The following is a 22205-nucleotide window of genomic DNA, read 5'->3' on the forward strand; positions in this document are numbered from 1 at the left end:
TGCACATTTTGTGTAACATCCTAAATCTGTCTGTATTCAATGGCTTATTCACGTAAAATAGCGTCAATGGCAAAGTTTAGAAAGGCGCCCCCTTGGTCATTGACTGACGATTTTTACGACTGTTGTTGAATTAAGTATTTAATTCAAAACATACGTGTTTCATTTATTTCCAATTTGGAATTATTTTATTTGAAGCATTTTACGACTTAAACTTTTTGCACCCCTATCTAAACGACGCCCAAGGCTGCCATACACTAGATACGCCACTGCCTCTATTGCAACCCAATAGCTTTCCTAAACGACTCACTTGGCGACTCGAGAAAGACACACAGTCTAACTCCGAGGTCATACGGAGCATGAGAAAGCATATGTAGCTCACACACAATAACTAATAAACCTTATATAATACAAATGCCCCTTGTCGTAACGTAAGTCCATAATATTCACTATTCTCAAGAGACAGCTATAAACAATGGACAGTATACCGACCGTTTTTTATTGATTCCCAAAAGGACTCTTTTTTTTAATCAAACATTAAACTGATGACAAAGATAGAGAAAATTGTTTAAAAAGTATATCGAATGACGAGAATCTGCGGTGCAACATATAATTGAGCCGTCTTGTCGGTTTAAATCCTATCGCATGATTATGATGTCTATACTTCATCTATATGCTGATGTAGGCTATGTGCTGCAACTTTGCCCGGGTCACGTAGAATATTTTGCAGTTCATTGAGTTCCGTGTTTAATTGTAGCGACTCGTTGAACCTGCTACCATTCATGGTTACGCAAACTAGGCGAAATTAACTGTCCCACCTCTATGCCGTAGTGATGATGAATCCTTATGCGTTTACCGCAAAGATGGATAGAGATATACTATTCTATGTAATTTAAAAATTGTCGTTTTGCACACTAACACAAATCAACTTCTATCTATATAAGATGACATTCTCAGACGTAGCAATATATTCTAGTTAAGTTGTTAGTAGTTTCTATAGTAACATACCGCTGTAATGGCGTTACCTGGCGTCGCAATCGCGAACCACCAAGCACTAGCGTCAAGCACTTCTCTGTTGCCAGACTGAGACTCAATTTCCTTTCCTAGACAGCCTTAATGCCTACATGAGGGATCGAGTGGGAAAATTGCCAGGTTTCAGAGGTCTATCCATTTCTTTTCTATTTGAATATCTGTTTCAACTCTTATCTGCCTTTACGAACTTTTACATGTTTGACCTAAAGTAACACTAAGTTACGTACCGACACAAGTAGAAATCCGAATCACTTTTATACACAAATTAACCATGAATATTAAATAATCCTAACTATATAAACCGTGCTCACACTAGACAGTTTGTATTTAACCAAAATATCCCCCATTGATTTCCCTACACGACTTTATTCCATGAATTTCTCAGCGGGCTATTCTAAACAAAGTATCGTTCAAACATGGACGAGAATAAATCCGACGCGCCACGCTACAGGATGACAACGTCTCGATTTTATGACGTCATAGTTGAGATATATCGATCAAAAGAGTTAGTTAATATTATGAAAAGTTTCGTCAGATTAACTAGTGTCACAGAGTAATTCAAGGAAGAATTAATTAATCGAGTTTTTATTGCGTCACTCAGAGCAATATGTACAAGAGTTCCTAGACTTCTCGTCGGGTCACGTGACCACTGGTCGGTTACAGCTCCTCCACCATCAAGTCCATGCTTCCGAAAACAAATAACTGCCAAACTAATGGCCTCAATTTGCTATATAATTGGGTCGTATTATCGGCTTTCCTCTCCCCCGGAATAAATATGTACATCCTATCCTAACAAAGTTGCGTACAAGCCGTCACTAATAGGTGAGGAGATGCTATTTCTGGAAGAACTGTAATCAAATGCAGTGTTTCGCAACAAGACGATACGGGGGGAGCATAGTGTTGTCTTCGGGGAGGAAATACAAAAATAGGCGCTCCGGAAATATTTGTACCAAGATGACGCACAACCTGAACAACCCTAACCTGGTACACATGCTATGTTCAGGTTGTGCGCCATCTTGGTACGAATACTTCGGGAGCACTCAAAAATATAACATTGTGACTGGCGTAGCTTTACTAATATTCTTTACTTATTTAGTAATATTGTAATACTTATTTATGCAAACATTGTAAGCTATTCAAATCGTGCAAAAGCAGATATGAATTCCGCGTAACACAAGCTAATGATCCTTTGAAGATTTAGCAAATGATGGAAACAGAGTCTTTATGCATATTGAGTGAGGAATAAAGAGATCCAAAATTTAAAAAAAAAGGTCGGTATCCACTGATCCAGCAAGAGCCTAGTTTTGCGAAAGAGTAGTACGCCATAGCAAAGCGTACTAAGGCATGTACCTTTTTTGAAAAACTCAATGCCCAAAACATCATGTTGGGGTCGATGACGTCACCAGGTATGACGTCATAAACCCAAATGCCCGGCTTCAAAAACGGAATCTTATTACATACTCTACTACAGCTTTGCTCATTCCCCGTGAAATCTGATGGAATACTATCTAAAAAATGTGTTATTTTAAATGCGCGTAGAAATGAAATTTAAAATTCTGCCAATCTTGAACATGCGTTGGAATAAATGTTGCCAGAAATGGGCGTAGCGTGAAAATTTATAATTTTTTTACATTGACTGTATTTTTCTAAAGGATGTTCAATTATTCATTGGCGGTGACGTCATTTTTTCCTACGACATATGTTTTTTGACCTTCAATTGTCCTTTGTACGTGACTTCTAAATTGTATAATAACAAGAAAGCAATGCTCAAATATATGGACACAAAAGTCACGCATCGGAGAGGATTTAGAGCAGGGGTGTGCAAGCTTTATTACACGAAGGCCATATACAACTAACTGGATGAAACCGAGAACGCACCTTTACTTAACATGGGCTTTTTAGTAGTTGCACACACTAAAATGTTGGGTAATGTTTTGTGACATGCGTTGTTCGGCATTGCAACGCAAAGGAATTACTCGCACAGACTCGATTGCGTTACGCGATCCCATGCGATTTAAAATAAAACTTCAAGATTTTTGGTTGAAATTTTCGTGTCGCATAGGACACAAAAGAAAATTCGAAAAAAAAGTCTTTCGAACGACTTTTTTCGACTATCATTTTTTTTTCAAATCATCACCTTTAACAAATTTTTTGATTAGCCAATATTACGGAAGTAAGTAGGACGTGAAGAAAATTTGAAGAGATTATCTTTCGAGTGGCCTCGTCCGACTTTAAGTGCTGAATATATGAAATGAATTGATTCATTTGTCGAGGAAAAAACACTCATTAGCAACAACAAAAACAACCATCCGAATACCAACCAGTCAGCAAAACTATCCATAGTTTTTCTTCGTGTCCGATGACTCATACATACTTGAGTATGTCGACGTGAAATCACCCGATCCAAATTCCAGTTATTTTCCCAAACGAACGAATTCAGTTTAAAAAAATTGCTGAAATGTGGGAGCTCCAGAAGTATGTATACCAATATGGAGGTAATTAAGTGTGTTCGCCTACTTTACATCAAGTTGTGTAAAGAGACGGAAACCTATGGGCAGTTGTCTAACCCTAACCCATTCATTTGGCAGTAACACAGACAGTCCCCGAATTTGTAATAGAACTAAAATAAGGATATTATGTCCTAACCTGGTACACACACTACCGGAGTACCGAAATTTGAAAACAGAAAAAAATCGCGTGTGAAGCGTTTTTAATCAGTACGCCAATCTGTTCATCTCGGAGGTGTTAAATTTCACAACCTTTCCTGGTTATCGCGTACCGCAGTCAATAAATCAATTTTTATGAGATTTAAACCTATTTTTCCTTCTAGATTACATTCTGTCGTTTTGCTCCGATATTTTTAATATTTTCGTACTGTAGAATTTGAATAAAGTAGCCTTCACATGTCTCCACGAAATAAGGCCCCGGGCAGACAAGCAAATTTTGAAATCGTCGGAGTTCGAATTAAATTTTGTAATGGCGATAATACAAGTCAGATAATGTTTTTGTTATCAAAATTTGGGTCCTCCTGAAGTATGCGCACCAAGATGTCGCATAACTAAGTCCATGCCTCCGAAAACAAACAATATAACTAATCCCATACCCGACTTGGAATGGTAACCGGACGAGAGGCCGTGGTTTGCCATATGAATAAGCCGTCTTATCGGCTTTCCTCTCCCCCGGGATAAATATGTAAATCCTAACCTGAACCCAACCTGGTACACAGCCTGAGTTCAGGTTGTGCGCCATCTTGGTGCGCATACTTCAGGAGGTCCAAAAGTGTAGTTTAGTACAGTAAGTACTTCTAGTGGGCATGGCTTGACAATTTTGCATATGTCATTCCTGGACCCAACGAGACTTCGTCATCAGAATATTACGTAACAATCACGACAGGAACATGTAGTGGAACATCTATGTCACTCTTGACCCCCACTTGACTACGTCATCCGAAAATTACGCCACAATCATGACAAGTACTTCTAGTGGGCGTGGCTTGACAATTTATGCATATGTTATTCCTGAACCCCACCTGACTTCGTCATCGGAATATTACGTCACAATCCCGACAAGTACAACGAGTGGGCGTGGCTTGACAATTTTTGCATATGTTATACCGAGACCCCTCCTGACTACATCATCAAAAAATTACGTTGCAATCACGTGATAGAGCTTACCATAATGAAGCGACGATCGCGATCTTTATAGTATCGATACGGTTACCAAGAATCTTCTTATACTTTACCATTTAAATTTTCATTTCGATAATATAGTCACGAGTTGACATCTATAAACTGGCTTAAATGCTCATAACCGTCATATTGATTAAAAACTTGGGCGCTCCAGAAGTATGTGTACTAATACGGAGGTATCGCCTACCTTACATCAAGGTGTGTGAAAGAACTGAAATCTGTGTGCAGGGGGCAGTCCCCGAACTCGTAACGTAATAAAACTAAAACGAGAATTTCGGTCAGAGACCGAAGACTTATCGATCGAAAGTTAGGGGATCCCCAAAACAGCGCTCTCACTCCATAGTGACACCTGGTGTCCCATCACTAATTAATTAATAACTCGCTAATTATACGACATAATTCATCCAAAATTAATAGGCTTCTGGTCCGACATATGATGAATGCACATGCAAAATCTGGAGGAGATTCAATCTCTCTTTCGTGAGATATCGCGTGCATCTAACAGACAGACAAACAAACAAATACCTATCAACATACTCTCCGATTGAAATCGATAAGTAATAAGAAAAATCGGAATAAAATTATGGCCTTACCTTGGTACACATAGTACGGGACTAACGGGAGTATCAAGAATTCACTCCGCAAAGATAGGCACTTTCATTTTATTAAGATTTTAATGAGAATTACCACTCAGTATCAAAAACAGCATCGTCATTCATAGCTACTGTCATCCAATTCAACTCTAGCAATAGGTTTTTGCCCCACCTGAAGATGTTTCTGGGGCCCAGAGGTGGCTCATGGCCCACTGGTTAAGAACCAGTGGCCTAGTCTACCGCAGCTTTCTCAAGGCTGTTATTTGATTACTGTTGAACATGTCGAAGGATAATATGGTCATTGACTTATTCGATTTATATCTAAATGTCGATAACGCAACTAAAAACTGACAAATAGCTACAAAAACACGAAAACGAGCTAATGTTCACCATCATGCTTAAAATCTGTCATAGTGAAAAAAGTGTCGGAGCGGCTTTCAAAAATCTCAATTGCTACCTCACTTTTGACATCTTTCTGATTAGCCAATGTTACGGAAGTAAGTACAGAAATAGCTAATAAACCATAAAAACGATTTGAAAGCGGTGGTTCTTAAACGGTGGCGTGCGCCTCACAAGAAGGACGTGAACAATTTTTGAGGATTTTTTATATTATCTACCTTCCATCCACGCTTTTTCAACGTGCTTTTTGAATAAAACATACTTTCGCTTTACTGTAATTTATAGCTTATTGTTAGCTCGATATTTTTGAGGTGAGGCGCGAGACTTATCAAATTCTAAAAAGGGGGGGGGGGGGCGGCTTGAAAAGTTTTAAAACCACTGGTTTAAAGTGCACAATTAAGAAATTTTGACATATTCTCTATCTTCACAGTAATCTTTTATATCCATTTCGCACTCTTGAAATATAACACTCTCTGTGAAAACTCAGTCTAAATCCGTTTAAAACCGCATCGTCTCGTATTCATGTATTAATAATGAGCCGACATCCTGTGCTGTTAAACATACCGGTAAATTTAATATGAATTTTATAGTATGATACCCGGTTTGATAATAAATATGAAACTGGACTAGTATCATTAGACGTATAGTGCTATTCTATTATTTTCTGTTTTTTTTTTTAAATTATCGAGCCTTGTTCGCAGCGAAAGGCGTCGAAAGCGAAGTGCTCGCTACCAGGTTCTGATTATTGTATCTACTTACTCAACTGTTGAAAAGCCGCGATAAAAGTTGTTAACATATGCCGTGTATTTGCTAGAAAAACTCATTTGAAACTGATTCATTTCAACTGAGTCCAGACATATGGAACAATTAATTGTTTCCGTACCTGGCATGGGCTGGAAATCGAACGAAAGCAGTGGCTCGGCATATGATTAAGAACTCCCGTAGTGTGTGTACCAGGTTAGGTCCTAATTTTATTCCGATTTTCCTTATTTTAGTTCTATTACGTGTTCGGGAACTGTTTGTGTTAGCCGAGTGAATATATCCCCTGACCATAGGTTTCTGTCCCTTTACACAACTTGACGTAAAGTGGGCAAACAAAATTAGTTACCTCCATATTGGTACACATACTCATGGAGCGCCACTTTCCCTATCCCTGCATGTCGTGCAGCTTACTGTATTTTATTTCACGAGTTCCTTCCCTCGTGCGTTCATTTCGCGTCTAATAAAGATCTCTAGGCAAACAGTCATATATAAGTAAGATAGTAGCTACAACACGGCCATACCACAGTGCCGACCAAGTGGCGTAGAGTATCATTTCACATTTCCGATACTTATATTACTAACGCGACAGACGGCTCATGTTTATGTTGTTTGTATTGTATGTATAAAATTCTAATTCTGGATATTTCAAGACAAGTCTAAATGAGTATAGTCAAATTTTCATAGGACATATACAAAAATTGTCGCACCAGGCCAACTAGAAGTACTTGCGGCGTGTACTTCACGTGACTCGAAATTTGCATAGACGATTTTTTCAATGATTTTTTTTTAATGTAACAAATCGAGTCAGACAACACAGACCACAATATTGACCCGATTTAAATAAACTTCCCAAGCATCATCTTACTGAGTACTGTTTCTAAAAAAACATGCAAATATAATCGTAACTTGGCCTTCAATAACTGCTTATAGAATTTCAGATAACATGGGACACCAGTTGTATTATCATTGTTATAGGGCACTAAACTCATAAGTGGGGGCTCCCGAAGTATGCGAACCAAGATGGCGGACATCGGAATGTAATATGTGTACTAGGTTAGGGTTAGGCCATAATTTTAGGTATAAATACTACGGGAGGCTCTTGGCTAGTCTTTGAACTGATAATAGGACTAAAATAAGGAAAATTGGAAAAAAATTATCGCCTAACCCTAACCTGTTACCCATGTTACGTTCCGATGTCCGCCATCTTGGTTCGCATACTTCAGGAGCACCCTTAAGTGTTTAGGGCCTCTAAAATGCATTACCCGGCACTGACTACACCCCTGCATACCAGCCCTTTTACAGAGCTCGCTATATGTATACACCATACAGTACATTTCCGAATATCTGTGATTAATATTATATTACAGCGAATTGATCGAGCAATATGTTTCATAACTTCCGGCGACAGTGTGTACAAAGCAGAATCATTTTGCAAAAATTAAACGTATGTAGGTGTTCTTGAATGTAACAATATTTGGTACTCTCGTAGTATGTGAACCAAGATGGCGGACACCGGAACGTAGTATGCGCACCAGGTTAGGGTTAAGACATAATTTCAGATACAAATACTACGGGAGTCACTTGTCTAGTTCCCGAACTCGTAATAGAACTAAAATGAGGAAAATTGGTATACAATTATGGCCTAACCCTAACCTGGTACACATAATACGTTCCAGTGTCCGCCATCTTGGTTCACATACTTCGGAAAGCCCAGCCAGACTTCAACCCAAAAATGATTCTGATCGTGATGTTATTCCAGATGAATTGAATTCGGAACAGTTTGGCTTCCAACCTGATTTTCTCATCTGTATCGCAAACACCCCTTTATCGCTGCCTTTGATAACAACATTGTCTCGCCTCATAGTCATACGAAATGTTACTTACCAAGCGTCGGCGAATGCGTGAATCATTTGTGCGAAATTTTAATGGGCACCCTATTCATACTCAAGTACAATACTTAAACTGATCAACGTGTGAGGTCTGGTAACTTGGATATGATTTGAATGGAAAATAGTCTGAAAAAAATGCTTGGAATAAGAAAGCGTGCTCAAATATTATGGACACAAACTGGTACGGGTATATAATCTGTCACAGTGGGCCTACCGGTACCGTATCGCAGCTGATCAGCAAACTTGAACTTACGCGAACGCGGTATCGCCAAGAAGATCGGAATTTTTAATTTTAATTTAACACAAAAATGATTTCCATAGAGGCCACAAAATTTTTTGAAATAAATGAAAGTAAAAGAAAGCCTATGCGTGTATAACACAATAGTCTTAAAAAGTACAAATTTGTTTCATGTCTTCATTTCACGACTAGCGTTCACCTTTGGACGTTTGTAGAATTTCGGTAGGAATGAAAAAAACGCGCGAAGTTAAAAACAAAGAGCAATTACTATTTCGCAAATATGAAACTACAATTTGATAGAATAATATTTGTTCGAATGATTTAAAAGTTTTATTATTATATATAATAGTTTCAATTTTGGCATCATTATGGCGTCCAAGTCATTGCACGAGGTTTATAGCTTTTGCAGACGATATCTGCCTGGCAAAAAGACAAAATCAGAAACTTCGCTTTGCCGAAGTATTCACATAGATAATCCGTGTGTAATATACACAATATTATCTGTATATCATACTTGAAGGTGTACTTATTATTAAAAACCATTAAACTATCACAGGCCGAAACTATAAAACAACTTTTCAAAAGAAATTCCGAAATTCGCTATAAAACGCGAGAGAAATTTTACCGTTTCTTGCGTCATAAAACCTCAACAATAGTACTTTCGGTTACCATTGTGGAGTAATAATGGGTCATTAAAAAATAGTGTGTAATATGTATACTTCAGTTCTACATCACGGGACAGATAGAAAGAGTTTAAAGACAAACTACCTAAAGAATACAAAATTTAAAAATAAATTATTTATGCAGAGTCAGAAATACCTTAAAAATCAAGATATGTGCTATGGCAGTCATTAAAACTAAATATAAAGGATGTCAATAAAAGTCCTAAAAAACTTTAAAACTGCGAAGAGAATTTATTGAAACCCTATATTGTTTCGTTCCTCACAGATGCATTGAATGAACTAACAATACTTGAACAATTACTGATTGAAAACATCAAACTTGGTTAAGATGTACTGAGAAGTGACTTCATAACAAAATTAAAATTGTAAAGAGACATTATGGACACCCTGTTGATTTCGAAAAATGAAGAAAAATAAATGACGTAACAGTTTCGAAAAATTCTATTCTTGCACAGGAGTGTGCAACCTGCGTCTTCAAAAAAAATTTTGCGGCCCTCGGATAAGTGCCAATTTTGAATGATGTGCTGCCCGCTAAACGAGTTTTTGATTTAATTTGGTACCTGCAAGTAATTCCTATCTTTTGCATTGCGAAGCCTATATCTGAGTCCAATTTATTATATATATGACGTCACACTGCCCTAACAGCTAGCCTATGCGAAGCGAACAACCAGGGGCGTAGCCAAAAATTTTCAAAGTGGGTGGGGGGGGTTGAATTTTTTTTTGCCGAGTTAGATCGAAACAGCTAGCGGCTCCGATCGAGCGCTGGAATACGCGTGTTTTTATTAGTCTTGAGGTCTAAAAAGCATTTCAAGCAACGGAAAATTGCTATCTATGATACAGAAAAAAGATTTTATTTTATTGCCAGCAAATCCACCCTCCTGGCTACGCCACTGTGAACAACACATGATCAATAACCAAAATTTTTGTGCATGCAACTACTAGAAAACCTATGTTGAATAAAGATGCAGCCCGCGGTTTAACCCAGTTATTTCCATCTGACCCTTCTGTATTAGAGGTCGCATACCCCTGCTCTAAAGCAAACAGGATAAACTAAAATGTAAAAAACAGTGCCGAGCCAATAACATTGTAATACCGAATTCCTCTCTATAAATCACATCGCACACGAAATTTTCCCCATCCACTCGCTCGTATTAATTATTCCAAGAATGGAAGCAATTATCAGACTATTTCCGTACCGGCGCGAAAGGTTATTATAGGCCAGATTTTGAGGTTACTATCGGTTACTTACTAAGGTTACTTCTATTCATTTGAAAGTAAATAGATCAATATTGTTTAGTCATTCGTTTGTTACGTCACACTTATTATTTCTGTTAATCCTACTTAAGTCTGCTCGAGTCCATCAGTGATTACAGGAAAGAGCGCGAACACGAACTCATGCACGACTTAACTTATGATAATTTTTGTTTTATTGGTTTACTTTGGGCTTGAATGGGTGTTTCCGCGACGCCGAAAAATTATGTTGCTTAGTTCACGTAACCGCTGGTCAGTTACGGCTTTCTCCACCATCAAGTCCATGCTTCCAAAAGAATTAACTGGCTAAATAAAATAATACCATACCCGACATAAACTTGTAACCGGACGAGAGATCGTGGGTCGCCATATGATTAAGCCACCGTATAGGCTTTCCTCTCCCCCGGGATAAATAGGAAAATCCCATATATTCTGGTTCAAGCGTATTTTGGTGAGTTGGCGCGTGCAAACTAGTTCACTTCTTCAAAATCACCAATTTTCCTAAACTTTTAAACATAATGTTTCAGATGCGCCGTAAATCTTTTGTATTCCCACGCCTAATGTCCGCTTCTTGTTGAAATTATATAAATTTATAATACACACACATATATACACACGTATATGTAGTTTTTACAATTTACAACTTCACATGAATAGAAATTAAGCAAGGAACTATATTAAATAAAACTGATCAATTTTATTTAAGTACCGCCTTTATGAGACTTTTGCTGCTGTTTTACTTTCGCCAGTTTTTTTATTCTTGGAGTTAAGTTTGTTACTGAGAGGAGCAGTGCATTCTTCAAATTTAAATCTGTAAGTCTTGACCTCGCTTTGCTTTTAATTAGTTCCATGGCAGAAAATGTTCGCTCACATCTATATGTCGTTCCGAAACGACATTTAAAACCCTGGGCAAATTTTCTCAGTTCTGGAAAAGTTTCACGGGGTAACGATTGCCAGAACTTGATCATGTCAGATGCACTTGGGACTGAAGAAAGCTCATCAAATTTAATTTTCAATGATGGATCAGTTTTTAAGTCAATTAGTTCTAATTGTATATTGCAGGCCTTTAGTATCAATATCTACTCTACTCTACCCTCGATTCTAATTGGCCTTTGCTAATCAGCTGTTTGGCCTAGCGTCGCGTGATTTTATTCCAGGCTTCTTCGAGATTAGTACTTGCGTCACAGCAAGCGATTTTACGCTTCGCTTTTGTTGACAACGGTCATTTGAAATTTGGATGAAAAAGGTGGTATTTAGGGGTCATTTTCAGCATGTTGTGGGTTGATTTATAATAAATTTTTTAGGCTTGGGCAATTCTACTGGTTGTTCAATGGTTATTGGGAGATATTTGGGAAGTCTGGGCAATGGAGAATCCATGTTTCAAGCTGATAAATGACGATTTTCTATTTTTCCAGAAGTTCTGAACTTTTTACTTCAGTAGGGAAAAAATAGTAAATTTTACTAATTTTTGCTAAAAGTCTAGAATGAATGTCATAAAGTCCGTCCAAAAGCTAACGTCGATAATCGCCTGTTGTTTCTAATTTCAACAAGCCGTAAGTGGGCGACGTGGAGTAAGGAGAATAGATTTTAGGTATCAAAAGTCACCATGTAAATCGCAAAAAGACGGCTTGGCGTGGAGAAGCCAAGTGCAATTAACAATTTTGGCATGAAAAGGGTTAAAGATGTAATGCGCCACCTCTAATCATGCAATGCGCCACGTTTGGCGCATGCGCCATAGGTTGGCCACCCCTGCTTTAAGGCAAGGAAAAGGGGACACCGCTGAAATTTCGGTAGCCCCGTAGCAGTACGTGTACCAGGTTAGGGTTAGGCCATATTTTATTCCGATTTTTCTTATTTCAGTTCTATTACGAGTTCGGGAACTGTCTGTGTTAGCCAAGTGAATGCCCCTGCCCATAGATTTCCGTCCCTTTACACAACTTGATATAAAGTAGTCAAACAAAATCAGGTCTCTCCATATTGGTACATATACTTCTGGAGCGCCACAAGGAAAATGGGTGAACCCCAGAAATTTCCTTAGCTGATTTACTAGCGGTGCGTCGGTGTTAAATGAAATAATTCGAGTTTGTCAGACGACACAGACCTCAAAATTGGCCCGTTAAAATAAGGTTCTTAAATATCAGAACCACTTATCAATGTTTGTAAGTGTGAGAACTGTTGAAAATTATTCGTGACTTGGCACTCAATTAGCAATGAATACTGAAACTTACTTATTGGACACGTAGTGGACATAACGATCGTTTCAAAATTTTGTTGTTATTGGTATTATTTGTCTCCGTCAACACGTTTTGAAGAAATCGCTTTTCTCTTCGAATACTGGACCAATTGCTTTGAAATTTTCAGTGGTCAAAGATAAAAATTTCCTCCAGAAGGCTATTACTTTCTTTTTCGCTATGACGTCATCAAAATTATGTGACTCTACGTGTCCATATATTTGAGCATAGATCTCTTAGATAACATAGATAGAACATCATTTTTATTAGTAATATTTTTTAGACAGGGTGGTCGCTAGAAACAGAAAGTTTGTCAAACGGCTATTTATTTCTACAAAGAATACCTTTGACAAAGTTTTTTTTAAATGCATATGTCAGAGTGGTCCAAAGGTTGTCGGCTCCGCGGGCCACAAAATTATTTTTGCATTGTTCGCGGGCCACAATAGTGCCAAGAATAGGTGAACAGTGCAATACAAAACAAACAGTTTTATTGTACAAACACATAGTTATCAGGCATAGCCATTCTAGGCTAATGGAATCCGCTTTCGATTTTTAGTTTTCTATGATGCCTATATTGTTAGCATATATTTCCGACCAAAAAGTTGAAAGCCAGATAACAATTCAGACTGCCAAGCACATCACTAAACTTCGCTAGTTTCCCCAGCTAGCTATAACACTATTTAATTTAGTGACATTAGTGATGACAAAATGTCAAAAGGTTTTTCTGATTAATTTTATGACGAAACAACACGGAATGCGATTTTTTGATTACTCTCCGAATGTGACGCGGGCCACAGATAATGAAGCGACGGGCCACATGTGGCCCGCGGGCCTGGGTTTGAACCACCCTGGCATATGTTATATTCCACTTATAGATGCTCAAAATGTTGTCCGTGCACTTCAGAGCAGTGTCTTAACCTAGAAGTTTTTATGACATCGTGTAATTTGCTAATACGTTAGGGACACTCAAGTATAGGCCTTGCGACGCAAAGGTATTGGAATTGTTTTCACGTACCAGATTAGACTAAATTAAAAACTCGCCTCGCGGGCACATCATTCAGAATTGACACTACTCCGCGGGCCGCACAGTTTTTTATAGTGGAACGCGGGCCGTAGGTTGCACACCCCTGATATAAACAATGGCGTATCTAGGGTGTGGCAGTCATGGCTCGTAATAACTGAAACTCATACTTCATCTCAATTCAACAACAGTCATTATAAACTGTCAATCAACGATCAAGGGGGAGCTTTTTTTAATTTACCTGCAAAAGCTAGGGCCGTCGGACCCCCCCCCCCCCCCCACACCCCCTCCTAGAGTAAAAAAAGCCAATTTCCTGTATCTTGCCTAGCAATTTTTCGTAGATTGAAACGCTTTTCATAGTCTCAAGACTCTGGAAGGCCCACGTTATCCGGATCCGTCAGAAGTAACGGTCTAACTTGACAATTATAAATTTCAGATCCCCCTTTTGAAAATTCGGTACTCCCGTAGTATGTGTACCAGGTTAGATTTAGGCCATAATTTTATTCCAATTTCTTTATTTTAGTTCTATTACGAGTTCGGGGACTGTCTGTGTTAGCCAAGTGAATATAACCCTGACCATAGGCTTTCGTCCCTCTACACAACTTGATGTAAGGTAGGCGAACAAAATTAGTTACCTCCATATTGGTACACTTATTCCTTGAGTGCCGTTAATTTGATATAACAGTAAAGACCATGACAATGCCTATATACGATTTTATTTCCTTCAATATATGTTACAATAAAATTAAGTCACATAGAAACACTTCTAACTTATTATTAATTAAAAAGTATGACTTAGAATGACAATTGTTTTCAAAAATCGCCTTCAAAATGATCACACATATTTCATATCACTCGTTAAAATCACCTCTCTCTTTTTTATCTTAAAAACATTCGTTTTTATGGAGTGGGATTTTGCTCCGGCTCAATTATTGCGAAACAATTCATATTATGAAAACACTGAATATTAGGAATACGGCAAAGCCCAATTTCAAGGCTTTTGTCAAATATCTTATAGACATATTGCAGTCTTCGGATCATACAAAAAATAAATAAATGACGCTGAAAATGTAAAGTTCGATTTTATAAGTTTTGTTAATCAGGAAAAAATAGTAAAATCTGCAGATCGAAAAAGCAAGACAAAAACTGAGCTATAAATTACATTTTTTTCATGTTTTTATTAATATTTATTAGTGAGTACATAAATAATTAAGGTCGTACATGAGCTAAGGTGAGTACATAAGCAACTATAGTAGGGTACAGTAAAATAAAAAGGACATTTTCATGTTTTTTTCGGAGCTCCAGAAGTATGTGCACCACGATGTCGCACCACCTGAACATAGCATGTGTGTATCTGTTAGAATTCAGGCTTTGCGACATCTTGGTACACATACTTCTGGAGCACCCTGTTTCATTATTATTTATAAGTGAGTACATAAGTAAATAAGGTCTTATATAGTAGGGTTTCAAGCTATTAATGGAAAAAATGCAATTATAGCGAGTATTGCGCGCTATGGGATGCAGGAAATACACAAGATAGTTCAACACAGTGACTGTAGATTGCAGTTGGTAAAAGGGTTTGTAGCAATTCAAATCTCAAGGTCAAGAAAAAAACATATCGAATGTACTTTTGATTCGCCATGAAAGTTTTAGATTGTCAAGTTTAAACTCTTTCCATAAGTGTCACTGCTCGATAACCAGTGCTGGTTTATAAATCCCTATGCAGCCGAATCTGCTGGATAATTTTGTATAGCCCTTCTAAAAATTGTCATAACTGTTTGTTCAAACGTGCGAGAGCCTTCTCTTAATTTCATCGGAATGCGGTATTTCGTCGCCTCATGCCAGCCGTTTCTCGAATAGCGTGTGCTATTCGCTAGAACGTGTTACGTTGAAAATGAGAGAATTTTTTTTTTTTTTTTAAAAAAGTTTTGTTTTAGTATCGGTTGAGATCAATCCAAGCGAAACCGACTCGACAACCAATTCTCTCAAAAAGGACAATTACGTCTTCTACCAGACAAGTCTAAATCTGCTATTCTAGACGGCGTGGAACTCTAGATAATAAAGAAACAACGAACGCTTGTCGACGCAAGAAATTTCTCGTGGACGTAATCATTGTTTGTTTATTATTGTGCGTGTAATCATTTATTACCTTGTTTACAGTCGAAATCAAACGCTCGTTTGCTCAAATTAGTTTCGTTCAAAAAAGAACAGATTCATTGTATATTTCTTTGCTTTTCAAATACTTATAAGATATAAAACTCGTAAAATTGAAAATATAATAAAGAAAAATGACGCGCTACCGTGAAAACGAACATCGGACAAGCATATAGCAGAAAGCATAAGCAGAAAGCATAAGCAGAAAGCATAAGCAGAAAGTTTCCTATTGGTTTTGTTATGACTTAGTCCACGATACGGCGTAAACATGAAGGATATTAACTCTTTACTCACAATCATAGGGCCATATCTTCATAAGCGGTTAAATGCTTGCCCGAAAGTAAGAGGTTTTAACGCGTTTTCTTTTATCATGAAATTCGTTTTTTTTTTTCACTTCATTTTGTATGTCCAATGTGTATTTTCAGTTTGATGAAAAAATAAATTACTGCATTAGAAGGAGTCTAGTCAAATGGTTCTCGACCTTTTTCTTTCGATAGTCTCATTGGTCAGGTAGAAAGTTTTCACCAAGCTCGACTTGAATACAGACATCGGCCTTACTGACTCACTCTTCGAAGTCCCGGACACTTTCCACATCTCTGCGTTCACCATAGACAGCATGTCCACAACGTTTTTCCGTACAAAGTCGTTTTCAGCAACTGCTTTTCCGAATTTTCGGAAAATTTTGTATATAGCCAGGATCAAAGGAGAGCCTTTTTTCGATATATAAGCTATGTGGTTCGCAGGTGCGGAATGAATGGTGACAATATCGCATATTTTAGGTATAGTCTCATCATCAAGTGCTTCTTTTTCAAACTGCGGACCTTCTTCTGTACGAGAAATTGCTTTCATTACTTTAAATCCTCGACAACACTGGTATATAAAAAATTTTGGAATATCGTGAAGGGATATTGCAATATCATTCCGAAACATGCTGTCGATCTCTTTCCTGGGTATTGTTTTACGGTCGTTTCCACGCACGACTTCATTTCCGTCTTGGTCCAAACCACCGTGTGTCATTATTATTACCACGACAAACGCACAGTCATTTTTTGTTAATTGTGCCACGCTTTTCAGAAGATTGAGCATCTCCGAATCTGATAGGTCTTCATGAGATTTTCCCTGATGCAACTCACAGTCCAGATATTTCCACAGTTCCTCCATATTTTTCACGTCCGCATCGCACCCTGGTTTTCTGCTATATGAATTTTCTTTCCTATTTTTATCATAAAACGAATTGTTTATTATCAATACCCGTCCCTTTTTGCCATTAAACGGATAAACATCTGGCTCGTATGTTTCTCTCGTGGGTTCTCCTTCGCCAGTTGGACCTGCAGCGGCCCCTGCTTTGTCGTATGAAGCCTCTCCCACTGCATACTGTTGTACTGAACTGACCACTTGCCCGCTGTAGCTTCCACAGAAGTACTCATGCTTGAGTCTTTTAAGTTCCTCGCATAGTTCGAAACCCTTTAAATTTCCCTGCCAACGGCAAACGGTTTGATATTTGATTTCTTTGAGTTGGTTTTTATATTTATTTTCGATTTCTTCAATAGTTGTGTCTGCTACCTCCAACTTTGTTCGGGCAAATTGTTTCCAATCCTCAATGTTAAACTTTTCAGTTATTTCGTAAATTTCCTTGGCATCTGACATTGTAACGTTTGTCTAAAGGTTCCTCTCCAGAAATGAATATCGGGTCTCGACCGCAGTCGACTTTTGAATTCTTCAGTTACTCCGTGGTTACCAGTCATCGTAACGTTTGTCTTTGTCAAAGGCCCCTACAATGGATGGATAATGGGCATCGGCGTCGCCCGCAGTGGGCTTTTGTTCATATCACTGTGACGATACCCATTGTTATGAAACAGTTATTCAAATAGAGCGGAATTTGAGTTCATTTGGGATTGAAAATTTCTGATTTGCAAAACAACGAGACAACAATTATAAGATGGATTTTAAATTTTTGATCTTGCATTTTTGATAAAATTTCAAACACACAAAATAGCTCAGGACGTATAAATTATATTTCACATGTCTCTTCTAGTCATGTTCTCAAATGGCCAAACTTATGTATCCGGTCTCCTACTCGCCCAAAAACTAAAGCAAATTTGGGTGCTCCCGAACTTTGTCCACCAAGATGGCGCACAACCTGAACATAGTATGTGTACCAGGTTTGGGTTATCAGGTTGTGCGCCATCTTGGTGCACATACTTCTGGCTCCAAATTTGTGCACGACGGCAGCATGAAGTGAGCGCGTGATTTTTTCACATCCCACGCTATTTCCGTGATAATGATTTATGTCGATTAGTAAATGATATAACTTCTGCATTATGATAATAGCTGGTGACGTTTTGGTACTCACGTAGTGTATGTACCAGGTTAAGCCATAATTTGATTCCGATTTTCCTTATTTCAGTTTCATTACGAGTTCGGGGACTGTCTGTGTTAGCCAAGTGAATATAGCCCCTGCCCATTGGTTTCAGTCCCTCTCCACAACTTGATGTAAGGTAGGCGAACAAAATTAGTTACCTCCCTTGGTACACATACTCCTTGAGTGGCGATAATTTGATATAACAGTAAGAAACAAGAGGATGCCTCTATAAGATTTTATTTCCTTCAATATATGTTACAATAAAATTAAGTCACATAGTAAAACTCACACTTCTAACTTATTATTAATGAAAAATTATGACTTAGAATGACAATTGCTTTCAAAAATCGCCTTCAAAATGATCACACATATTTCATATCACTCGTTAAAATCACCTCTCTCTTTTTTATCTTAAAAACATTCGTTTTTATGGAGTGGGATTTTGCTCCGGCTCAATTACTGCAAAACAATTCATATTATGGAAACATATGATATTAGGAATACGGCAAAGCCCAATTTCAAAGCTTTTGTCAAAAATCCTATAGACATATTGCAGTCTTCGGACCATACGAAAAATAAATAAATGACGCTGAAAATGTAACGTTTCATTTGAAACGCTCCAGATTATTATAAAGTTTTATTAAAAATGCTATCCATGTTATAAGTTGTGTTAATTTCGGAAAAAATAGTAAAATCTGCAGATTGAAAAAGCAAGACAAAAACTGAGCTATAAAATACAATTTTCCTTGTTTTTTTCATATTATTTTTTTTTATAAGTGAGTACATAAGCTAAGGTGAGTACATAAGCATATAGAGTAGGGTACAGTAAAGGTACATTTTCACATTTTTTTCGGAGCTCCAGAAGTATGTGCATCAAGATGCCGCACAACCTGAACATAATATGTGAGTATCTGTTATGATTAAGGTTGTGCGACATCTTGGTGCACATACTTCTGGAGCCCCCTGTTTCATTATTATTTATAAGTGAGTACATAAGTAACTAAGGTCTCATATACGAGTAGTAGGGTTTCTAGTCTTCAACTAAAAAATGCAATTATAGCGAGTATTGCGCGCTAAGAGTTACATAAAATTCACAAGATATTTCAACACAGCTGCTGTAGATTGCAGGGTGTTTGAAGCTTTTCAAGTTTCACGGTCAGGAAAAAATTCAACAAATCAAGTATTGTAAAAGGTAAAAAAGTCTTAGGTTGTCAAGTCATATGTTTGACTTCGGTATCATCGGTCAGGTAGAAAGTTTTCCCCAAGCTTGACACGAATACAGACATCGGCCTTATCAGCACATCTTTTTCCAAAGTCCCGAACATTTTCCATATCTCAGTGTTCACCATAGACAGCATGTCCACAACGTTTTTTCGTACAAAGGCGTTTTCAGCGACTGCTTTTCCGTGTGCTCTGAAAATGTTGTATATCGCCTCGATCAGAAATGAGCCATTTTCCGATATATAAGCAACGTGGTCTGCAGGTGCGGCATGAATGGATACAATGTCGCAGATGATAGGTATTGTCTCACTAACAATTGTTTCTCTTTTTAATTGCGGACCTTTTTCTGTACGAGAAATTGCTTTCATATCTTCACTTCCTCGACAACACTGGTATATGAAAAATTTTGGAATATCGTGAAGACATTTTGCATAATCATTTTGAAACATGCTGTCGATATCTTTTTTGAGTATATTTTCAAAGCCATTCCCATACACGACTTCATTTCCGTCTTGGTCCAAACCACCGTGTGTCATTATTATTACTACCACAAACGCACAGTCATTTTTTGTTAATTGTGCCACGTTTTTCAGAAGATTGAGCATCTCCGAATCTGATAGGTCTTCATGAGATTTTCCCTGATGCAACTCACAGTCCAGATATTTCCACAGTTCCTCCATATTTTTCACGTCCGCATCGCACCCTGGTTTTCTGCTATGTGGATTTTTTTTCCTATTTTTATCAAAAAACGAGTTGTTTATTATCAATACCCGTCCCTTTTTGCCATTAAACGGGTAAACATCTGGCTCGTATGTTTCTCTCGTCGGTTCTCCTTCGCCAGTTGGACCTGCAGCGGCCCCTGCTTTGTCGCCTGAAGGCTCTTCCTCTACATGCTGTTGTACTGAACTGACCACTTGCCCGCTGTAGCTTCCACAGAAGTACTCATGCTTGAGTCTTTTAAGTTCCTCGCATAGTTCGAAACCCTTTAATTTTCCCTGCCAATGGCAAACGGTTTGATATTTGATTTCTTTGAGTTGGTTTTTATATTTATTTTCGATTCCTTCAATAGTTGTGTCTGCTACCTCCAACTTTGTTCTAGCAAATTGTTTCCAATCCTCAATGTTAAACTTTTCAGTTATTTCGTAAACTTTAGAGGCATCCGACATTGTAACGTTTGTCTAAAGGTTCCTCTCCAGAAATGAATATCGGGTCTCGACCGCAGTCGGCTTTTGAATTCTTCAGTTACTCCGTGGTTACCAGTCATCGTAACGTTTGTCTTTGTCAAAGGCCCCTACAATAGATGGATAATGAGCATCGGCGTCGCCCGCAGTGGGCTTTTGTTTTTATCACTGTGACGATACCCATTGTTATGAAACAGTTATTCAAATAGAGCGGAATTTGAGATCATTTGGGATTGAAAATTTCTGATTCGCAAAACAACGAGACAACAATTATAAGATGAATTTCAAATCTTTGATCTTGCATTTTTGATAAAATTTCAAACACACAAAAAAACTCAAGACGTATGAATTATATTTCACATGTCTCTTCTAGCCATGTTCTCAAATCGCCAAACTTATGTACCCGGGCTCCTACTCATACAAAAACTAAGGCAAATTTGGGTGCTCCCGAAGTATGTGCACCAAGATGTCTCACAACCTGAACATAGTATTGTGTATCTGTTAGGATTCAGGTTGTGCGACATCTTGATGTACATACTTCTGGAGCACCCTGTTTTCATTATTATTTATAAGTGAGTACATAAGTAACTAAGGTCTCATATAGTAGGGTTTCTAGTCTTCAACTGAAAAAATGCAGGACCTTTCCCCGACCTTTGACCTTTATTGTTTTCATTTTGATCGCTCAGACGAACATTGCAAATATTCAGGCTTGTGTAGGGCGATAGAGTGGTGAGTTGCTCGTTTTAAAGGCCTTCGAATGGCATTTCACTGATGATGGCGGTATTTTCGTGCTTCTAAAGTTATAAGATATTGTCTAGTGATCTATTATTAACGTTATTCCGCTTTCACATTGCCGTTACCGTACCTAACTTAGTTCCAAAAGCTTCATTAACATACAAAAATGGAATCACTCAGAGATGACTTCTCTATGATGTGGTTCTCCAAGAACTTTTCCTTCCACCAGCTGGAGAAGGATACAAAACTTTTCATTGAAAGGTGATATTTAAACTTATATGGTTGAAGAAGATCAGAGGGACTGTGAGACCTGCGTTACTACCGGTACCGTATCCCATGGTTCATAGACTAATAGATATTGTCCAAGTTAGGACTAAAGTGATGGGTTCAGTATAGAAACAAGTGAAATGCAGGGGCAGTTTAAAAAGTCTTTTAAATACATCATCAGAACTAGACTACTAGTGCTTGTTGCCATATCGTTGGGTTCCTCTTGGGAAAAGGCTCTTCACAAGCGTGTGTTACGGACCAGAAGGCGCATTTTTTCTCTCTCAAAAGTAGCCTTAGTCGGTGTGCTAAATCTACTTATCAAGCAGTTTTTCATTGTCTACACTTGAAATCATTTCTAATATTGCTTAAATAACAGAATTTTTTCAAGGTCTTACTCAACTTAGTGTCAATAGCCCAAGTCGGATGAAAATTTAGTCCAAAATCCTAAGGGGTGGTGCATCTACCCATGTTGAAGACCAGTAAGGGGTAGACAATTTCAA

General features: G+C 37.9%; 1 protein-coding gene across 1 annotated transcript; it reads right to left on the minus strand.

The window, feature by feature from the left end:
- Positions 1-18522: 18522 nt before the first annotated feature.
- On the minus strand, positions 18523-21289 carry LOC144431313 (caspase-3-like). Its single transcript, XM_078119292.1, has one exon. It carries the CDS (start codon positions 20686-20688, stop codon positions 19513-19515), a length of 1176 nt encoding a protein of 391 aa, XP_077975418.1. The 5' UTR covers positions 20689-21289; the 3' UTR covers positions 18523-19512.
- Between the last annotated feature and the right edge of the window lie 916 nt (positions 21290-22205).

The sequence above is a fragment of the Styela clava genome, chromosome 13 (assembly GCF_964204865.1).
Source record: "Styela clava chromosome 13, kaStyClav1.hap1.2, whole genome shotgun sequence".
NCBI classification, from domain to species: domain Eukaryota; kingdom Metazoa; phylum Chordata; class Ascidiacea; order Stolidobranchia; family Styelidae; genus Styela; species Styela clava.